General features: G+C 37.4%; 3 protein-coding genes across 3 annotated transcripts; all 3 read left to right on the top strand.

Moving 5' to 3' along the window:
• The first annotated feature begins 2,783 nt into the window (after window positions 1-2,783).
• On the top strand, window positions 2,784-5,476 carry LOC141606540 (1-aminocyclopropane-1-carboxylate oxidase homolog 1-like). The gene is made up of 3 exons (XM_074425699.1): window positions 2,784-3,415; window positions 3,989-4,310; window positions 5,006-5,476. The coding sequence occupies exons 1-3, from the start codon at window positions 2,907-2,909 to the stop codon at window positions 5,255-5,257; spliced, it is 1,083 nt and encodes a 360-aa protein (XP_074281800.1). The 5' UTR covers window positions 2,784-2,906; the 3' UTR covers window positions 5,258-5,476.
• A 161-nt stretch (window positions 5,477-5,637) lies between these two features.
• Window positions 5,638-7,719, top strand: LOC141606539 (1-aminocyclopropane-1-carboxylate oxidase homolog 1-like). Its single transcript, XM_074425698.1, has 3 exons — window positions 5,638-6,247; window positions 6,863-7,184; window positions 7,368-7,719. Exons 1-3 carry the CDS (start codon window positions 5,751-5,753, stop codon window positions 7,617-7,619), a joined length of 1,071 nt encoding a protein of 356 aa, XP_074281799.1. The 5' UTR covers window positions 5,638-5,750; the 3' UTR covers window positions 7,620-7,719.
• Window positions 7,720-8,218: 499 nt separating this feature from the next.
• LOC141608721 (1-aminocyclopropane-1-carboxylate oxidase homolog 1-like) lies at window positions 8,219-8,584 on the top strand. Its single transcript, XM_074428066.1, has one exon. It carries the CDS (start codon window positions 8,219-8,221, stop codon window positions 8,582-8,584), a length of 366 nt encoding a protein of 121 aa, XP_074284167.1.
• Window positions 8,585-9,916: the final 1,332 nt, after the last annotated feature.

Here is a 9,916-nt window from a genome sequence, read left to right as displayed (position 1 = left end):
CACGTTACATTAGGGGTACCATGGGCACAAAAATGGAATTTCAAGGATACCATAAGAGCAAGTCCAATGGTATAGCTTAGGGACTTGCTTGCAATTTTTAGAAATTACAAGCTAGTTGCTACACCATTGGAGTTTGCCATGTAAGAGCATCCACAATGGTAAGCAACAACCCTACTAGCTTAACTCTCCACATCACATTTTTGAGCTAGAACACTTTTAAGCTACAAACTTCCCCAATGGTTAAGCTATAAGAGTTGTTGCTTAAATTGACTAATATACATTTATTTAATTGGCACATATCTCTTTGTGGGTCCATTTGAGCTACTAGCTCCATGGAGCTAGTTGCTCAAACTAAGCTAGTTCTTGTGAAGCTCTCCAATGGTTGAGCAACTAGCTTGAAACTTTTAGAATTTGCAAGCAAGTCCTTTTGTTCAACCATTGGAGATGCTCTAAGAGCATCTACAATGGTAAGCTAGTTGATACTAGCTTACCTTTGCCACATCATTTTTTTGAGCTACAATCATTTCAAGCTACAACTTACTCCAACGGTGAAGCCGATTTGCTACTAGCTTGATGTGACCCACATAACACACTCTTTTATTTTTTTATTCAATTTTAAATTTCTTAATATAAAATTAAAACACTATAAATAAGACCACTATTTTCCTATTGGCTATGCTCTTTTTGTGGGTCCATTTAAGCAAGTAGCTCCATGGAGCTACTAGCTCAATTTTTTTTGAGCAAAGCTAATCTATTTGGACTACTCCAATGGTTGAGCTACTAGCTTGCAATTTCTTAAAATTGCAAGCAAGTCCTTTTTTTCAACCATTGGAGATGCTCTAAGCTTGCTTAGTTTAAGCAACTAGCTTCATTAAGAGCATCCACAATGGTAAGCTAGTTGCTACTAGCTTACAATTGTCACATAAGATTTTCAAGCTACAATATTTTTAAGCTAGAAACTATTACAATGGTAAGCTACTAGTGTTGTGGCTTAGATGGACCCATATGCACAACAATATTTTCCACTTGTATTAGTTTAGTTGGTAGATTTTTTTTGTAGGACCATTTGAGCTACTAGCTCCATGGAGCTAGTTGCTCAATTTAAGCTAGTTCAATAAGAGTGTTCCAATAGTTAAGCAAGTAGCTTGAATTTTTTTTTATTTGCAAGCAAGTCCTTTTGGGTAACCATTGGAGATGCTCTAAGCTAGTAGCTTAAATAGCCCTACAACAAAAAACAACCAATAGCAATTTAGTTGGGCATAATTCCATTATTCAAGCTAGTATAAATGTTAAGCTAAACCATTGTAATTGTTTGGTAGCTCAAAATAATTGTAGGTTAAAGTATGATATGGCAATGGTAAGCTAGTTGCAACTAGCTTACCATTGGACTTGCTCTAAACAGATTCTTAAAAGCAGAGGTACCGTGTGAAATCTGACAAATTTAAGGGGTACCATGAGAAATTTCCGTTTAATTTATAATGATAATCAACACATTTGAAATCGCTTTTCATCATTATAAACTATCACATAGTCAAAAATTAGGTTTTTTTCTACTTTTCTTGTATAGGTCCGTCTTATACTTCGAGCCCTATTGGATACTTTGGGACAGCTTCTGATTACGATGATTTATGTCAGTCGACTCCAAATTATCGACTCCAAATTATTTAAGAACACTCTGAGATTGTTTTTGTTGTTTCTTAGGCCGGCATAATCATAAAACGATTTTACAATAAAATCGGTAAACATATTATATTATCCTAACCCATTACCCACCCGGATGGCGATAGGGCGCCACCCGGTGGCACTAAATCTCGGCGCCACCATAATTAAAGAAAATGAAAAATGAAAAAATAAAATATTTATTTTCGTTTTTGCGCCAAGTTTGAAGGGTAGGTATGTAATTATATATCTTTTTAAGTTTAACATCTATTCATGTAATTAAAATAAAACTATGACTTAACTAAAATTTATCTATAATGATATTTTACACCAAAATAATTGATTTAATAGTAAATTAATTTACATTGAATTATCTTCATCCTTGATTACATTTCTTTATTATCGTATTGTGTTCTTTATTTACCTAGTTTATCAAAATGAGTTCTTTTACAAGCCAACAAAATGCATAATCGATTGAGTTTGATGCTAAATTGAAATCGATTCCGTTTAATCTATCAGAATCCAATGATTTAAAACCGCCTCCAAACTGTGTTTATAAAACAAAGTTAGGAAATTAGTTTGGTAAATGCATTCTTCCACACGAATCAAACATCATTATTATTATTCGTCCCCCCTCCCCCCACCCCCCACCCACCCAGTTTTTCATTAGTTTGGTAAATGCATTCTTCCACACGAATCAAACATCATTATTATTATTCGTCCCCCCTCCCCCCTCCCCACCCAGTTTTTCATCTATTACTGATTGGCATCATCTTTATATTTGTTAAATGCATCATTAAGCTGGAACGGTGTACGCAAATCAATATGAACATGTTTGTTGTAACATAATAATCCACCTAAAAATTAGGCAAAAAGTAAGGCAAATTTCCCTGATTTTATAATTTAAATAAGTCTGAATTAATTTGCAACTTTAAATTCCTAAACTACCCATTTCACTAATTACTTTGAAATTCAAATTTTATGAGAGGGAATTAAAAATAGCTAAGTAATTTACTACAATAACCCCGGTGACGCCCAATTTAAAAACCACCCGATGACGCCATCTCATTTTCCTTACCCACCTCAACCTTTTTAAAAGTCTCCAATAGCCCAAGCCACCTAATATGGACCCCAAGATGTTAGAATTTCATTCTTATGATCTTATCCTATAATAACGTTGTTCACGAACAAGTCCTTTTTATCAACTTCAACTCCAAGTTTTGAGCAAAACTCTACAAAAACAAACAATGGTTTCTACTAATAATGAACGTTTAGCACAATTAAAAGCCTTCGACGAAACAAAAACCGGTGTCAAAGGGCTCGTAGATGCCGGTATATCAACCGTTCCTCCTATATTCATCCACCAACACAATGGTCCTCCACCATCCAAAACACTCAACACAACCATAAGTCTTCCTACCATAGACCTAAGTGGGATCGACACGAACCTGACACGAAGGACAGAAACTATTAAGAGTGTACAAGAGGCTATAGACACATGGGGATTTTTCCAAGTGGTGAACCATGGGATTCCACAAAGTGTGTTGGATGATATGTTAAAAGGTGTTAAGAGGTTTTTTGAGGATGATGATGAGATTAAAAAAGGGTATTATACTAGAGATTATACTAAAAAGATGATTTATAATTCTAACTTTGATTTGTATAGTGGACCGGCTACATGTTGGAGAGACACGTTTTTATGTGTCTTTGCTCCTTCTCCTCCTAATCTTGATCATGATCTCCCTACATCTTGTAGGTAAGTGTCTTTAACCATTGCTTAACTTTCCTTCCTTATTATTCGTCTGTCATAGTCAATAATTTATTTCGGCCTTTTATTAAAAATATCCTAACAATAAATATAGATAATGATAGGGAACCAAGTGGTGTTAGTCCAGTGGTAGCTGGGTTAAACTTTGAAGCTTGCTGGGGCGATGATCACTTGCCACTGCAGCCCTCGAAGGGTGGCTTACATGGTCCATGTGGTGGTGCTGGAATGCATGGGCCCGGGGAACTCAACCCCCTCGTCATCAAAAAAAAAAAAAAAGAAAAAAAAAAGATAATGATAGGGCGTCACCGGGTGGCGCCACCCTCTCACATGCCTCTCACATGCAATAAGTGGGGACCCCTTTAATAAAGGATGTATGTGAGAGGGTGACACCCAATCTCGGTGTCACCCGGTGGCGACCTATCATTATCCGTATTGAAGGGGTCCCCACTGATTGTATGTGAGAGGGTGGCGCCAACTCATTTTCCATAAATACAAAACGTAAACAAATGACTGAGACGGAATGAGCTGAGTAGCTTTTATAACAAGAGTATTGTCATGTAGGGAGATACTAATGGAGTACTCAAACCAAGTGATGAAGCTAGGAAAGACACTATTTGAACTGTTTTCGGAGATTCTAGGATTGAAGCCAAGCTATCTAAATGATATCCATTGTAGTGAAGGGCTTCAAGTATTAGGGCATTATTATCCTGCTTGTCCTCAGCCAGAATTGACCATGGGAAGCCCTCAACACGCTGATTACGACTTCTTAACTATTCTATTGCAAGATCACATTGGTGGCCTCCAAATCCGGCATGACGGTCAATGGTTCGATGTCCCTCCTACTCCTGGAGCTCTAGTGATTAATGTGGGAGACCTTTTACAGGCAAGTTTTTCAATCCTTAGTCCTTTTTTATGTGATTTACTCGCTCCCATTCAAATCAAACTACCCGCTTTTCAATTTTTTCTTCACATAGTTGTTGGTCAGCAGATGTCAACTAGCTTAATTGATAAACTCATGAAATGTGGTACTTAAAACCTGGTTAATTGCCCTTGTGATTTTCTTTACACACACAAAAAAAGTTTTTGGCCACGAGTAGTTAGTCTAGGATTTGTGAGATCGAGTTTATATCCAAATCCATGGGTCGGGGTCCAATTTTAAGATCCAAATCCGACTCATTAGTACCAGATCAGGCCTAGGGGTGTACACTGGGCTGGGGGCGGGCTGGGCTGCCAATTTGTGGCCCAGGCACGCCACTAAAAAGGGGTCGGGCTGGGCTCCATAATTTTTGGCTCGGGCCCGGCCCATATAGCGTTTTTTTGAAGTTTTAGCGGGCCAAGCCGGACTGGGCCGAAAATTTGGGGTACTGGCCCGGCCCGGGTAGAGGGACGGGCTAGGAAAAACCGGACCACTGATGCGGGTTGGGCCGAGCTGGCCCGCACCGTTGAACAGCTCTAATCAGGCCTAAGAAATCGAGATATAATGCAAGATCAAATCCGACCCATAAGTATCGGTCTTTTTAACTTAAAAAGTTCACATTACATTAAAGTATCGCTGATACTAAACTGCATTTGTTACAGTTGATAACAAACGACAAGTTCAAAAGTGTAGACCACAGAGTATTAGCAAACTCCATAGGTCCGAGGATCTCGGTGGCGAGCTTCTTCACAACCGGTTATCATCCCACAACTCGAGTTTATGGACCCATCAAAGAGCTAGTCTCGGAATCAGACCCACCTAGGTACCGCAAAACCTCAGTGGAAGAGTACGCTAACTTCTTCAAAAGCAAAGGACTCGATGGCACCTCTGCCCTCCAACATTTCAGGCTTTGATATGAATCTATGATGAATGTTCACTAAGAAATGCTAAGGAAGTCATAAATAAACGACGAAAAATACTTCTTCGCATCTCGTTGTGCTTTTTGCGCAAGGAATAAGAAAGTTCAATAAATAAATGTAAGAGTAATTCAATGTAAAATGTATGACATTTGGAATTTCTTCAATCATGTTAATGGCACAACAACGGTTGCTTTGACCGTATTTAACTGCATTTTTGTTGTAATTGTCTGAATTTAGCGAGATTAGGTCGCTCGCAACTGTTGGTCTTTATATCACATCGGAAATCCGCATTCAAGACAATGTCATGCACTCATGCATGGTCCTGATGTTTTCTAGACACACATTTAGTCAGCCTTGGCTGCTAAAGCATACACTATTGTCCGTCCATCCACTGAAAATCTTATCTATATTAGTTTGCTCCGTAGCAAACTCTTTCACTTCTACTTCTATTCGATACACGAAAATCTTATCTATATTTAGTAACAGTATGATCTCTGCAATTAACTCCAAATATGACAGGGCAGCTGAATTGAAAGCTTTTGATGAAACAAAAGCCGGTGTAAAAGGCTTAGTAGATTCCGGCATAACAACAATTCCCAAGTTTTTCATTCATTCAAATGATTCATCTTTGTCTTCAACCCCTTCAAAAACCCATGCCAGTATTCCAATCATAGATCTTAGTGACTCACGGAAGATCATCGTCTCGAGGATCAGAGAGGCATCCGAGACATGGGGGTTCTTCCAAGTTGTGAATCATGGGATTCCTGTCCTTGTTTTGGAGGAGATGTTGAAAGGTGCAAAGCGGTTTTATGAGCAAGACGATGAAGTGAAGAAAGAATACTATACTCGAGATTCATCGAAGAAGATGGTTTATAATAGCAATTACGATTTGTACACCGGACCTGCAGCTAATTGGAGGGACACCTTTTATTGTTTCATGGCTCCTCAACCTCCCAAACCAGAAGATTTGCCTTCTACTTGCAGGTCAGTTCATCTCGCCGCTCTTGATTTTTCTCCGTTATTACTTTTTAGGATATTCTCTCGTGTACCCCTCAATTTTTTTTATTTTCTATAATGTACCCCTCTTTTTTTTGCAAAAAAATTTTGACCATCAATAACTCTTGGCTACAAGTTCAGAATTCGATAAACTTTTTTTCAAATTGACCGTCTTTAAGAGGTTTTCAGTTTGAAAAAGATTTCACTGACTTCTCAACTCGTAGTTTGGAATTATTGTCGGTCAAAGTTTATTCGTTAAAAAAGGTTTGACCAACCATAACTCTCGGTTACGAGTTCAAAAAGCGGTGATTTTTTTTTTTTCAAATTCAAGGCCTTGACGAAATAATTGGTTTTAAAAAATTACCGTTTTCTGAACTCGTAACAGAGAATTATTGTCGGTCAAAGTTTTTTTGTGAAAAACGAGGGTACACCTTAGAAAACGAAAAAAGTTTAGGGGTACACGAGAGAATATCCCTTACTTTTTTTACCCGTAGTTACCAAGTTAGTCGACATCTGCAATTCTGCACGCAGAACTAAGCCTTTGTTACTGTTGTTGTATTGGAATCGATGTACAGTTATTAAGCATTACGTATTTGATATCAGGGAGATATTAGTCGAGTACTCGAAGCAAGTGATGGGGCTAGGAAAACTCCTAATGGAGCTGCTGTCAGAGGCACTCGGGTTGAACCCGTGTCATCTAAACGACATGGGTTGTAGCGAGGGACTAGCTGTTCTATGCCATTACTATCCAGCTTGTCCGCAGCCTGAGTTAACTCTCGGCACTTCAAAGCACGCTGATGACGGTTTCTTGACTGTGTTACTACAAGATCAAATTGGTGGTCTTCAAATTTTACATGACAACCAATGGTTTGATGTTCCTCCTGCCCCAGGCGCGCTTGTGATCAACATAGCAGATCTCTTACAGGTGAATCCCTTAAGACGAGATAATTTGAACCATTTTATAATAAAAAGTGACTATTTAGTTATAAAATGTTATAACTAAAATTGTCACTTTTTAACAATAAACTGATGGTAACATTTTATTCAGGAAATATTTACATTTTATCGTATATTTTCAGCTGATAGTTTTTTGATTGTATATTTTCAGCTGATAACAAATGACAGATTCAAGAGTGTAGAGCACAGGGTACTGGCAAACAAAGACGGCCCGAGAATATCAGTAGCATGCTTCTTTAGCACCGGTTTCCAGCTTTCATCGAAAATTTATGGACCCATCAAAGAACTACTCTCAGAAGCTAATCCTCCACTTTATAAGGAGGTCTCAGTCAGAGAATATGTAGCTTATTCCCAGAATAAAGGGCTTAATGGCATTTCTGGCTTACTGAACTTCAAACTATGAATTTTCAATGTTTCGGTTTTCCTGCCTAGTGTCGATAATAATATACTGCAGACGAGTTTCAACTTTCAAACAGAATGTAATGGACTAAGTTGAATCCCATCAATTTCTTTATACTGCAGACGAGTTCAACTTTCAAACAGAATGTAATGGACTAAGTTGAATCCCGTCAATTTCTTTATACTGCAGACGAGTTCAACTTTCAAACAGAATGTAATGGACTAAGTTGAATCCCACCAACATAATGTAATGGACTAAGTTGCATCACGTCAATTTCTTTATACTGCAGACGAGTTCAACTTTCAAACAGAATGTAAGTTGAATCCCGTCAATTTCTTTCTGCAGACGAGTTCAACTTTCAAACAAAATGTATCAATACCGTCTATATAATTTCCTCCACCCCAAAGAAATTCAAATAAATATGAGAGGCCCGGCTTTAAAAGATTGTTTGAGGCTATATAGAAGAAAAAGTTAATTTTTTGTAATAGATGGTACTCGAATATGGACATTTAGTTACTACTCCGTAGTAAGACTCCAAAAAGTTTAGAGCCCTGATTATGAAAACCTTTTCGACTTACTATTAGACGTCATTTGACACGAACATGACACGAAGGTTGGATACGGTTAAGAGGGTACAAGAAGCCATAGAGACATGGGGGTTTTTCCAAGTGGTGAACCATGGGATTCCACAAAGTGTATTAGATGAAATGTTGGATGGTGTTAAGAGGTTTTTTGAGGATGATAATGAGGTTAAAAAGAGTTACTATACTAGAGATTATAGTAAAAAGATGATTTATAATTCTAACTTTGATTTGTTTAGTGGTCCGGCTACAAGTTGGAGAGACTCTTTTAGATGTTTATTGGCTCCTTCTCCTCCTAACCTTGATGATCTCCCTACATCTTTAGGTAAGTGTATTTATCCATTGCTTAACTTTCGTACCTTATTCTCTGGCTCTCCTGGTCAATAGTTTATGTTTATGTTACTCTTGATATGTGAAAAAAATAAGGTAAATGTAAATTATTCACCAGAATGGGAGAGATCAGTAACAAAGTAACACTATAATAATATGATTCAAAACTCATTCATATCAAATTATACCAACTAATTGTTATAAGTTCTTGTAACCCAAATATAAAATTATTATTTTAGACTTAATTGTGAGGAAAAATGGACTCTAATTCCGTTCAAAATCAAAAAACTTGTGAGACTTGTGACCCGTGGCGGATTTAGGGGGTGTGGGACCCGCTGGCCAAGGAAAAATCCGCAAGTTTTGGTTAAATTTTTTGAAATTTATTCAAGTTTTTCGATCCTTAATTCTCTTATATGCGATTTACTCGCCCCCATCCAGACCAAATTGCCCACTTTTCAAATTTCTCCACAGATATTTGTGGGCCGCGAGTAGTAAGTCTTGGATGGGTGAGGTCCAATTTATTACCAAACCCGCGAGGACCAACTTTAAGATCCAAATTCGACCCATTAGTATGTATAAGGCCTAACAAATTGAAATATAATGCAAGATCCAAATATGACCCATAACGAGACCTGACAAACGGGTCAACCGGGTCGGTTTGTGTTGAGTCAGTTCAAGTCGGGTCAAGTTTACGTATGTAGACTTCGGGCCAGGTCGAGTCTGGCAGGGCCAAGTAATTTCAGGTTTGGGTATTTTTCGGGTAAACTATTATCACGTTATTTATAGATAATAATCAGTATGCAACAACAAACATTCGGGTCAGGTTATATTGGGTCGGGGACTCGAGTCCATTCGAGTTCGGGTCAAACTGGGTCTTGAGTTCATCTCACATTAGGCCTAACAAATTGAAATGTAATGCATTTGTTACAAGGTCCGAGGATCTCGGGGGCGAGCTTCTTCACAACCGGTTATCAGCCCACAACTCGTGAACCAAAGGAATGGATGGCACCTCTACCCTCCAACATTTCAGGCTTGAGTAAAGTATAGTTGGGAGTATTTGATCACATGGTGTTGTATTATATTTTGATAAAATATTAATATTGTTGTATTATATTTGATAAAATAAATAAGAAAATTCTTATATGAAAATTTCAAATTAAAAAATTAATTTTAGATAACTTTTATATTAAAAAGATATTTTTATAAATGCTTTGATATAACTATATAAGTACAATAAAGAATTAACATAATTATTTTATTAATATTAAATATAATCAATTTTAACATATACTCCGTATGTTTTCTCGACTTAAGATTGTGAAATAAAAGATGATAGAGACTTTTTTTAACCCGTATTCTGACCATAACCGGCCCAAAACCCATATAACC

This window comes from Silene latifolia, chromosome 10, assembly GCF_048544455.1.
Source record: "Silene latifolia isolate original U9 population chromosome 10, ASM4854445v1, whole genome shotgun sequence".
NCBI lineage: Eukaryota > Viridiplantae > Streptophyta > Magnoliopsida > Caryophyllales > Caryophyllaceae > Silene > Silene latifolia.
The sequence above is the reverse complement of the archived record's forward strand: the minus strand, read 5'-3'. Positions and strand labels throughout refer to the sequence as shown.